The 10595-nt window shown below is 39.4% G+C and overlaps 1 protein-coding gene across 1 annotated transcript in view; it reads right to left on the minus strand.

Moving 5' to 3' along the window:
• Positions 1-514: 514 nt before the first annotated feature.
• pex19 (peroxisomal biogenesis factor 19) overlaps positions 515-10595 on the minus strand; it is a 10935-nt gene continuing 854 nt past the window's right edge. The window contains exons 2-8 of the mRNA XM_022203511.2: positions 8996-9084; positions 8534-8696; positions 7898-7983; positions 7638-7811; positions 7385-7555; positions 3932-3976; positions 515-2045 (exon numbers count right to left, since the gene is read on the minus strand). Coding sequence (XP_022059203.2) covers positions 1959-2045; positions 3932-3976; positions 7385-7555; positions 7638-7811; positions 7898-7983; positions 8534-8696; positions 8996-9084 — 815 coding nt within the window. The 3' untranslated portion in view covers positions 515-1958. The remainder of the gene's footprint in view (positions 2046-3931; positions 3977-7384; positions 7556-7637; positions 7812-7897; positions 7984-8533; positions 8697-8995; positions 9085-10595) is intronic.

The following is a 10595-nucleotide window of genomic DNA, read 5'->3' on the forward strand; positions in this document are numbered from 1 at the left end:
TATTTAAGTATTTTCAACATGTACCTGCAAAAAAATACTCATTATACAGAAAAGTTCTAATTAATTCCATATACACAAGCATGTATGGATGTAGCTGGTTGTCATGGACTCAGTTTTTCTGACATTTAATTAAAATGCACAACTTTTATTCTAGATGTGTACAAATGTTGCATACTCTTAAGTAGATATGTTTTGTTTTTATTTTTAATCTGTATGTACTTTGTGATCTTTTTTTTTATTGTACAGCTTTAAATGCATCTACATGCATAGTGTTTTGTATTTTTATCTAATACTGTCAGTTTAATGTTCTCCTTTACAGAAATATTGTCATTTTAAATAATGTACTGTATACATCATTTGACAGTTTAATCTATCTCAAAGCAGCATATTTTATTGCAGTACACAAATTCAAGTGTAGTAAAAACGAGAAAATTTGCCTCTTCGTGTAGCAAATTACTGACAAACTGCTGACACAAATGTAGACGATGACAAATAATCCACAACAACAAACATATATGGCATTGCATCATTATTTAATTTCATATATTTACAAAACTAAATAGTGTCAAATAACAGGTTGCATTTTTTTAACAGTGCCGTGGACACATTTTCATCAGCCCTGAGAGTTGAATAGATCGGACCCCGTGATGAAAACCACGAGTCTTTATAAACCCCCACAGCAGCCTCGGCTGTGTTTCATGTAAATCTGATCTCTGTTCAGTGCATGGCTGACCGAGTCCTTTCACAGTACCCCTGTATCATACAGTTATTGATGGGCTGACGCTTGTGTGATTTCTAGACCTTTCTCTGTAGTTACAGAGGTAACCGTTTGTCCACTGGGGTAAACAAACCCAGCAACCACCGCCAAAAAAGTGCTAACATCAGGCTGTTGATGTCTTCTCCAGCAGAGTACCTGCATGAATTATTGGCATGTTTTCCTCCTCATGTGATGTTTACTACTCTGCCCGCTTCTGGAAACATGATGTACTTTTAATGGACATACGCTCACGCTATCAGAAGATAAACACTCCAAATTATCACTTGGGTGTTTTTCTTTCCTCGCAGGGACCCCATACCCAAAGAAAACATCACTCTGCACATTAAAAACACTGGGAATCACAGGTGAAGCACTTTGCACAGTAACTACACTATAATGATCACTGTAACCACAGCAAAGGCATCCGGGAATCATCATCTCAATCACTTCAAATCAATACTCAGGAATGGGGAATAACACACAGGGAATGGCTCTTGTTAAACTTAGCTGGCTGAGTTGCTGTTGGGAATCTTTTGTGAGGCGTTAACTCCTCTGTCGTCTTTTTAATTCTTTAAATAATTAACAAATGTACACACACTTTATCCTGTTTTCTTGCATATTATTAGTCCACGTGCTAAGCTCAGTCCTGTACAGTTTTTAGGTTTAGTAAAATACCAAAATAACGATCACTTACTTGGTACAAACCTGGGATGAATTTGCAAACTATTTTCTAACTATAATCTGAAGTGCTCAGTTGAACGATAGCAGAATTATGATGAGACCTAAAACCATAGCTCAAAGTTATTTTGCAAAGGCACTGCTCATACCCGTGAAGTCACTTGATAGATTTCACCATTAGGCTAAACAGAATTTAAAAAAACAGCAGTGTGATTTTAATTCTTGTAGAAATTCTGTTAAAATTAAACCGTGAAGGAATCTATGGCAGCCACTGACAAACTAATACAAAGATGTTCAAATGCTCAGTGATTTTACAGAGAAGAGAGTGTTTGTGTGTGGTTCCTGTTGGTGCTTTTGTGCCGCCTCCTGTTGTTTATGTTCCTTTTTCTTCGTCTTTTGAGGGAGAACAGTATCGACGGTTCGGTCACACTCCTGCCTGACCTTTGCTTCAGTCAACCCTTCCTGCAGCCGACACACTAAGAGTGACCTTCCGCTGTTCCTGATGGACTACGACGCCACCTCATCACATGATGGAGCACTGTTCTGCTGCACCGGCCCCGGGGCCTCCTGGGAGGTTGAGGGACTCCATGTCAAAGTTAAACCCCGGAGGCTGGAGGGGGAAGAAGAAACAGGAAGAACAGAGTTAGGTAGGAACCACTCCCTCACAGCTTTAGACTATACTGTTGGTGCCACAATGGCGAATGTGGTAGAGCGGGTTGTCCACTAATGGCAAGCTTCAATCCACAGCAACTCGATGCGAAACTGAGAAACACACTGTAAAGCAGTTTGAATCCTGAGGTTTAGAAAGTACTACGTAAGTTTTTAAGTGTGTGTATATACATGTATTAGTGGTGGAACATGACTAAAAAAATGAATCTAATTAATTAGATGTTTGTAATTAATGAATCATGATTAATCCCATTTTTTGTCAAACAGCAATATTTGATGCAATGTTTGTTTCATTTATATTTATCTGCATTTTTCATCTGTCTGCTACATTCACAGATGACTGCAAACTCAAAGTGCAACAATTATAGCAATTATATTCAAGATTTTAAGACTTTTTGTAAACTCAAGCACTTTCAATGTCTTGAAAAGTGGTCTATTATGGGATGGTTTCACCATTTGTCGGTATCAGGACTGCCATAGCTAACATTAGCTCTGGTGCTAACAGCAACATGTTTTGCACTGAGATGATACCATCAGCTTGAAGTGCTGCGACGATAAGAAAACTCTTTGTTGCACAATTTGTATACAACCCGATTTTATCCAAGCTGCCACTGGGAAGATTTTCAAAAGTAAACTTTACACCCAACAAGCTCAATGAGGTCTCCTCTTCCTTCACTGTTCACCAAACTTTATTGTGTGCTGACATCACTTAGTGTGTCCTGTGCATCTCCTTCACGGCTGGAAAACAGACTTTAGGCTCTTCAGCCAGTGAACACTTGTGGCACGGACATCGAGGTGGTGACATCATATAAATATTTAGGTGTCCACCTTGATAGTAAGTTGGACTGGTCTAAAAACGTTGACTTCGTCTACAGAAAGGGCCAGAGCCGACTGTTTTTCCTTAGAAGACTTTCATCTTTAGACATCTGCAGTAAGATGCTGCAGATGTTTTATCAGTCTGTGGTAGCAAGCGTTTTATTTTATGCTGCAGTCTGCTGGGGAGGCAGTATAAAGAACAAGGATGCAAAGCGTCTGAACAAACGAAGTGAAAAAGCTGGCTCTGTAGTTGGAATGAAATTGAACTCATTGGAAGATGAGGTGGAGAGACGTGCACTGAGCAAGATGGACGCCATTCTGAGAAACATGGATTATCCACTTCATATCTCACTCAATGAGTAACAAAACGTCTGTGGTGGACGGCTCCTATCCCTGCGCTGCAGGACAGAAAGATTCAGAAAATCTTTCTTACCATCAGCAATTAGATTATTTAACTCTAAAGTAAACAGATGAGACCCCAGACAATTGAATTTCCCTTTGGGAATTAATAAAGTTGTTGAATTGTATTATTGTATCGTATTGTAATAAAAATGTGATAGAAGAATGTGTGATAAAGGTAGGCTGTCATATTGTGAATCTTTAAAACTCAGGCACAGTCCCGCCCAGGGCTCAAAGGCGAGGCGAATCTCAAAATTAATATTCGGATACCACCGTCATGACCGAATATTCGGATATTCGGGTCTAGCCCTACTGTGCACAAGCACAAACACGCACAACTGGCTTGAGCCACTTTGTTTGCTATTTACAGAGCCGTGGCTGTGTACAAACAGTAGATTTTTTTTTTTCAGTGCACACACAGATGAGGCAGCGAGCAGACTGTGTGACAATATTCATTGAATTTGATCAAAATTGAGTTGGATTAAAGTCTCAAACTCCACTTTTAACTCTGAAAACATCATTAAGATTACTTTAAAACACAGCAGGTTCATTGCACAAATCTCAAGTCAAACTAAGACTGTATATATGAACAGATATCCGTCTGCAACTTACCGCATCGCCTGCTAACTCTTTGGGGGGCTGGCCAAGTTCCTGAAGCTGTAAGAAAAATAATTATGCTTAGCAATCAGTGTTTTTTTTTGTAAAAACAAAAAAATGTCATTTTTTTCAGTGGAGATAGAAAGTTTGGGCACCCAGGTAAAAATTTGGTATTAATGTGCATAAGAAGCCAAGGAAAGATGGAAAAATCGCCAAAAGGCATCAAATTACAGATGAGACATTCTTATAATATGTCAAAAAAGTTAGATTTTATTTCCATCATTTACACTTTCAAAATAACAGAAAACAAAATAATGGCGTCTGCAAAAGTTTGGGCACCATGCAGAGTTTATAGCATGCACCGGCACCTTTGGAAAGCTGAGACCTGACAGTGTCATGGATTGTTCACAATCACCATCTGGAAAGACCACGTGATGTCAATCTCAAAGGTTTTAAACGCCCTGACTCATTTGACCTTGCCCCAACAATCAGCACCATGGGTTCTTCTAAGCAGTTGTCTAGAACACTGAAACTGAAAATAGGTGACGCTCACAAAGCAGGAGAAGGCTATAAGAAGATAGCAAAGCGTTTTCAGATGCCAATATCCTCTGTTCAGAATGTAATAAAGAAAAGGCAGTCATCAGGAACAGTGGAAGTTAAAGCAAGATCTGGAAGACCAAGAAAAATATCAGACAGAAAAGCTCGCAGGATTGTGAGGAAAAGCAAATCAGATCCCACGTTTGACTGAACGATCCCTCCAGAAAGATCCGGCAGACACTGGAGTTGTGGTACACTATGCCACTATAAAGAGATACTTGTACAAATATGGTCTTCATGGAAGAGTCATCAGAAGAAAACCTCTTCTACGTCCTCACCACAAAAATCAGCATTTGAAGTTTGCTAATGAACGTATAGACAAGCCTGATGCATTTTGGAAACAAGTTCTGTGGACCTATGAGGTTAAAATAGAGCTTTTTGATGAGAATGAGCAAAGGTACATTTGGAGAAGAAAGGGCACAGAATTTAATGAAAACAACCTCTGTCCAACTGTTAAGCAAGGGGGTGGATCAATCATGCTTTGGGGTTGTATTGCAGCCAGGGAACGTTTCACGAGTAGAAGGAAAAATGGATTCAAGAAAATTTCAGCAAATTTTGCACTGTAATTTGATGCCATCTGTGAAAAAGATGAAGTTAAAGAGAGGAGGGCTTCTACAAATGGATAATGATCCTAAATACACTTCAAAATCCACAGTGGATTACATCAAGAGGCGTAAACTGAAGGTTTTGCCATGGCCTTCACAATCTCCTGACCTCAACATAATTGACAAGATGACATGGTCATCAATATCCCCCGCCACATGTGATGTCTATGAGTCTATATGCAAAATAGTGATAAAGGGCCATAACTCTGTTAAATATTATCGCACAGGTCTCATTTTCGAACTTGATCAAGGTGTCCATGGTGTGAAGCTACATACTAAATTGTTAGCTGTAAAATTAAACGTTCACTCACATAGTGTGCATCTCCTGGGGGCTAAGCCCCCCTGTCCTGAAGACCTAGTGCCGCCCCTGCAGCAGTTTACAGCTTGTCAGCTGCAGTCACGTTCTGTCGCTAATTACGGGCTAACCATGAATGCTAGCTCAAAAGTAACCAGATGGTGAGTGGCAGGATGAGTCACGGAAGAGGTCGGTATGTTTAATGTTGCTGTAGAGTGAAAAATGACCGAGAAACGGCAGTTTTAAAATCGCTGTGTGTGAAGCAGCACAAGGCCTAAATTTGCATTGAGCCTTATGGAGGGCGATTCAGGTTCCCATGTCAATTAAGGGCTGGCGCGTGACGTAACAATGTGCCAGGTGAACAATGTCGGACTCATATGAATGTAGGGAGTCTTTACTATAGTCTGTGAAAGGATTGTCCTTGTAGTATGTACCGTTTGGCCAGGATGGCGATTTAAGTAAAAATAAAAATTTTTTTAAAAAAACGGACAGATTTTGTCCCTCTCCACTCTCCACACTCTAGTACCAGAGGAGCACATGCTCTAACATTGGATTTTTTGCTCAACCTCGGGGTTTTTGGAGGCTCCTGTATGGAAAACCATAAATCCCACCATCACAATATGTACATGGCTGAAAAGAAGAGAGTTGGGGCTTTTTTTAAGACTAAAATGAAGTCTGTAGGTGAAAGTACGGCGAAGCAGTAGCGTTTGGAAAACAGTGCATGACATGGTCATCAATATCCCCCGCCACATGTGATGTCTGTGAGTCTATATCCAAAATAGTGATAAAGGGCCATAACTCTGTTAAATATTATCGCACAGGTCTCATTTTCGAACTTGATCAAGGTGTCCTTGGTGTGAAGCTACACACTAAATTTCGTAATCCTAGCTGTAATAGTTTCCGAGAAAAGCTGTCCCCTTCATCTCGGACGGACGCACAGAGGCCAAACCTATATCCCCCTTTTCCACTTTGTGGAGGCGGGGGATAAAAATCTATGGATAGACCTTAAAAGAGCAATGCATGATAGACAGCCCAGAAATCTCAAAGAACTGGAAGACTTTTGTAAGGAAGAATGGGTGAAGATACCTCAAAAAAAAGAATTGAAAGACTCTTAGATGGCTACAAAAAGTGTTTAGAAGCTGTGATACTTGCTAAAGTGAGCAGTACAAGGTATTAACTCAAACTTTGCAGACACCATTATTGTGTTTTCTGCTATTTTGAAAGTGTAAATGATGGAAATGAAATCTAACTTTTTTGACATATAAGAATGTCTCATCTGTAATTTGATGCCTTTTGGAGATTTTTCCATCTTTCCTCGGCTTCTTTATGCACATTAATACAAATTTTTACCTGGGGTGCCCAAATTTTCGATCCCCACTGTATATTCAATATTGTCTATTCCTATAAGTCTGTGCATCTCTTTCTCCTACAAGTGATAAAAAGCAACTAGTTCAAAGCCATTTTCAACTCAAAAGGATAGACCTACCTACAATGAAAATCAACTAAATAACTATGTAGGAAGAAAATCTTTTGCAGACGACACGCCTTGAACAATGCAAGAGTTATAGGCACTCGAGATGCTTGGATTCAATCAGGAAGATGTATGATTGTCCAAAATGATTTTTCAGAAGTGTACTGAGGAGTACTGATGCCGTTTCAAAGGTGGCCGCAGAAAATATTGGATTGATGAAGGTTTTTTCTGTTAACTGACACCATCCTCACCTCTCTTTTAGTGCCTAAGATGCTTGTAGAGTGGTGTCATTTAACAGAACTGTGAAAGTTCTCTTTGACATGCTGGTTCCTATGAAAAAATTTGCCACAGTAACAGTTTTGTGTTTTTTCTGGTGTCGAATGGACAGTAGAAACAAAGCCATAAATGAACTCATTCTCAACAAATTCTGGTTTCTTTTGTCTGTCACATTTACAATGAAATACTCAGTTATAGCATGTATGTGTGAAAAGATGCTTCACCTTCTGCATCAGGTCCATGATGCTCTCAAACGTGCTGTCTTTATCTGCAGCTCCCTCCTCCTCCTTCTCAAACAGCTGACAAATCTCTCCCATGATCTTGGCCTGTTGCTCGTAGCGCTGGTAGTCTTCTGAACTTAGGCTTGGCTTGTTGGCTTCCAGCCACTCTGGGTACTGTGAGGGTGAGTTACAGATACTACAAACTCTTAAAGGAAGACTGAGGAATAGTGTAACAGTTATTAAAACAATGCCCTACCTTGGTAGTTATCTCTTTGAGAGATGGATAAAGCACTTCCTTAGAGAGAAGATTCTGCATGATGGACTGCATGATGGGAAGGATGTTTCCCTCCTCACCACTTCCATCAGCTCCCTCCTCCAACCCCAGGCCTTCCAGAGCCTTGACAAGGTCGTCTCCAGCAAGTCCTGTAGTCTGTAAGATGTCAACACAGACTGTCTTTAAAGTACCTCTTATCTGTAGCAGTTTCACAACAATCATTCAGTCCTGACTCGACCTACCTGCAGGTTGTCTGCATTTTTGGCCAGGCCACGGAGAGTGTCTTTAAGACAAGAAGTGAATTCTTGCTGGGAGGCAGTGTCAGTACCTGTTCAGGATCCACAAGCAGCATTTAGAGCACAAGATCAAAGCAGTAAAAGTCAATTCACGCTTTCTGGTGGACACTCTATTCATGCTAACGGGTCAATGCTGGTCTGCACAGACAGAAATACACAAGGGGAAATTTTTACATTATCTAGTAGTTACTTGTAAATTTAGCTGTATGACTGTGAATATTCACAAGGTCTGCTGAACTCAGTGGTCTGACATAACACAAGTTTCTGGAGGAGTTAGAACTTCCTACATGTTTGGGCTCCGTCAATTGAAAGCAGGAAAAATCAAAGCACCTCCAAAGTCTTGCAGAGACTCTCTCAATTACAACTCTGTGTATAATTAATTATAAAGGTGTAGTTGACAAAGAATCTCCACGCACAGTCTCTCCTTACACCAAGCATTTGTTCTAAGCACCACTGTAGATTCGGGTGGATGACGAATTTCCATCACATGTACCTTTGCGGATGCAGATACAGAAAGCACGAACTGTGATTAAGAGGAGCAATATATATATAAACCACAAATAATGAATGTGTATTTCTTACCAACTTTGCCTGCGGCCTCTGACAGTTTTTGGAAGTGCTGCAGCAGCTCTGGCTCCTCCTGGGCCAGCTCCGTCATGGCTTTCTCCCACTCCTCCCTGGCTTGAGTAGCCATGTCCCCCTCAAAGAGAGTCTCAAAGAGCTTGCAGTCTTCAAGCAGGGGTGGCTACAGGCAGGAAGAAGGCATGAGATGTATTGATGGAAAAGAAAGTGAAGAAAGAAGAAGGAAAACGTTCTTTGCAGTGTTTAAACACACGGTCTCTCGATCAAACGATGTAGTTTGAGGACAGTGAAGTAGCCTGGGATCATAGGAGGGTTAAAATGTTACAATAACTTTGATAGTAAACTTGATGTTGTAGCCACTTGAAGCAAATTCATTCACAAGTATTGCGTTGACCATAAGTATAACCCAGTTAAGAGAGGATAGAAAGCTTTTCTAAAAGATGGACAGAACCAGATTCAGACCTTCTCTGCACCGCCGCTGGCTGAAGAGGAAGCAGCTGCAGTTTCAGGTGCTGGAGGTGCAGCTGCTTTGTCAAAGTCATCAAGCGCACCTGAAAGAGACAGATTTCATTACAACCAACATGGTCATTAGAATTTTTAAGGAATTAATCACCTAATGACCAAAGTAATATTCTACTTTTTCCCGAACAACGTGTGGAGCATATTCCAGGTGATTTCCCTTTGTCTAAAGCTAAACAATACTAACTGTCAGCGATAGTGTTGCAACAACAAGTGCTCTTTGTTTAAGCGACAGGGTCACTCTGGAACAGTCTAATTGATGTTTTTGCTGGTTGTGAGATGTAAAAAGATGCTTCTTATCTTATTACATTACGGATCAAAAGTTAGAGTGGACCTGAGGATCTCCTTTTTTGTTAATACTTCAACTAATACTGAATGGCTACACATTGAGCCTGTACGTACTTATTATTTGATGGAGAATAAATTTGCTGTGTGTTTCTGTGAGATGGTAGGTATTATTATCTATTTAGTGAAATTAGGGTATACCAAGTGTTTTAATAGTAAATGCAAAGCAAAAATGAGTATAATGCAGATTGCATCAAATAATTCTGTAAGTAAGATGAATCAAAGAATTCTGTCATTTTTTCCCCTTGAAAATTACTTAGAGATTAAACAAAATAGTATCTGATTAATTTAACAGTTGACAACTAATCGATTAATTGTAAATGAAAATCGAATTCATCAGTGACGCTGTACTGTCAGTGGAAGCAGTTGCTCTCTCATCAGTTTTGTTTACTCCGTTTTATTTGTGTGTTTGCTGAATCCCAGTGAATGACTGTAAACATGACACTGCGAGTACCTTTTGGCTAAACTACACTTTACAACCACTTTCCAATTTATTACCCTCACCTGCCTAAAACTAGCATACTCTAAATCAATAATCCTTCAATTATTTCTGCAGTCATAAAGGTTACAGTGTTCAGTTTTTGTTTGAGATGTTTAAGTTTGGGGTTATTTTTAAAGTGATGATTGTGTTACAACACATTTGTGAGAGTTACGGTCTTCGAAGTTTTATTATCAGTTAGTGTAGAATAAACACTAATGTGACACAACACTTTTAAACAGAATCTCAAACCACAGAATCCAACACAACTATAAAATGATTATATTATAACTCATAAAATGACTCAGGGAAGGTTTAATGGCAGAGCTTTGGTCTCACTACAAAGAAACTGGCAATGAGGTCTACATTTTGAAAATCTTTTTCATATGAAAAGTTGAAATGGCATTTGTATATATTCGAGCTGATTGCTGAAATGAGTGTTGATTAATGTGTCAGTATATTGAGAAAGAAGAAAAACGTTGTTCAGAGATATGTAAGTATTATCTGATTTTCTTTATCCACTCAAATAATAAATTGAGTGTGTTTGTATTTTGAACCATTTGTTTTACAAAACTCACTTTGACATTTTATAAACCAAATTATCTGAGTCGTTTCATTGAGGTAAAAATGACTGAAAAACACAGAAAATGGATTAAAACATTTAGAGCTGTTCTGAGAGCATTGCGGGAATCCTCAAAAGACTGTAGTAAACATGTGGAT

This window comes from Acanthochromis polyacanthus, chromosome 9, assembly GCF_021347895.1.
Source record: "Acanthochromis polyacanthus isolate Apoly-LR-REF ecotype Palm Island chromosome 9, KAUST_Apoly_ChrSc, whole genome shotgun sequence".
In the NCBI taxonomy this organism is placed as follows: Eukaryota; Metazoa; Chordata; class Actinopteri; family Pomacentridae; genus Acanthochromis; species Acanthochromis polyacanthus.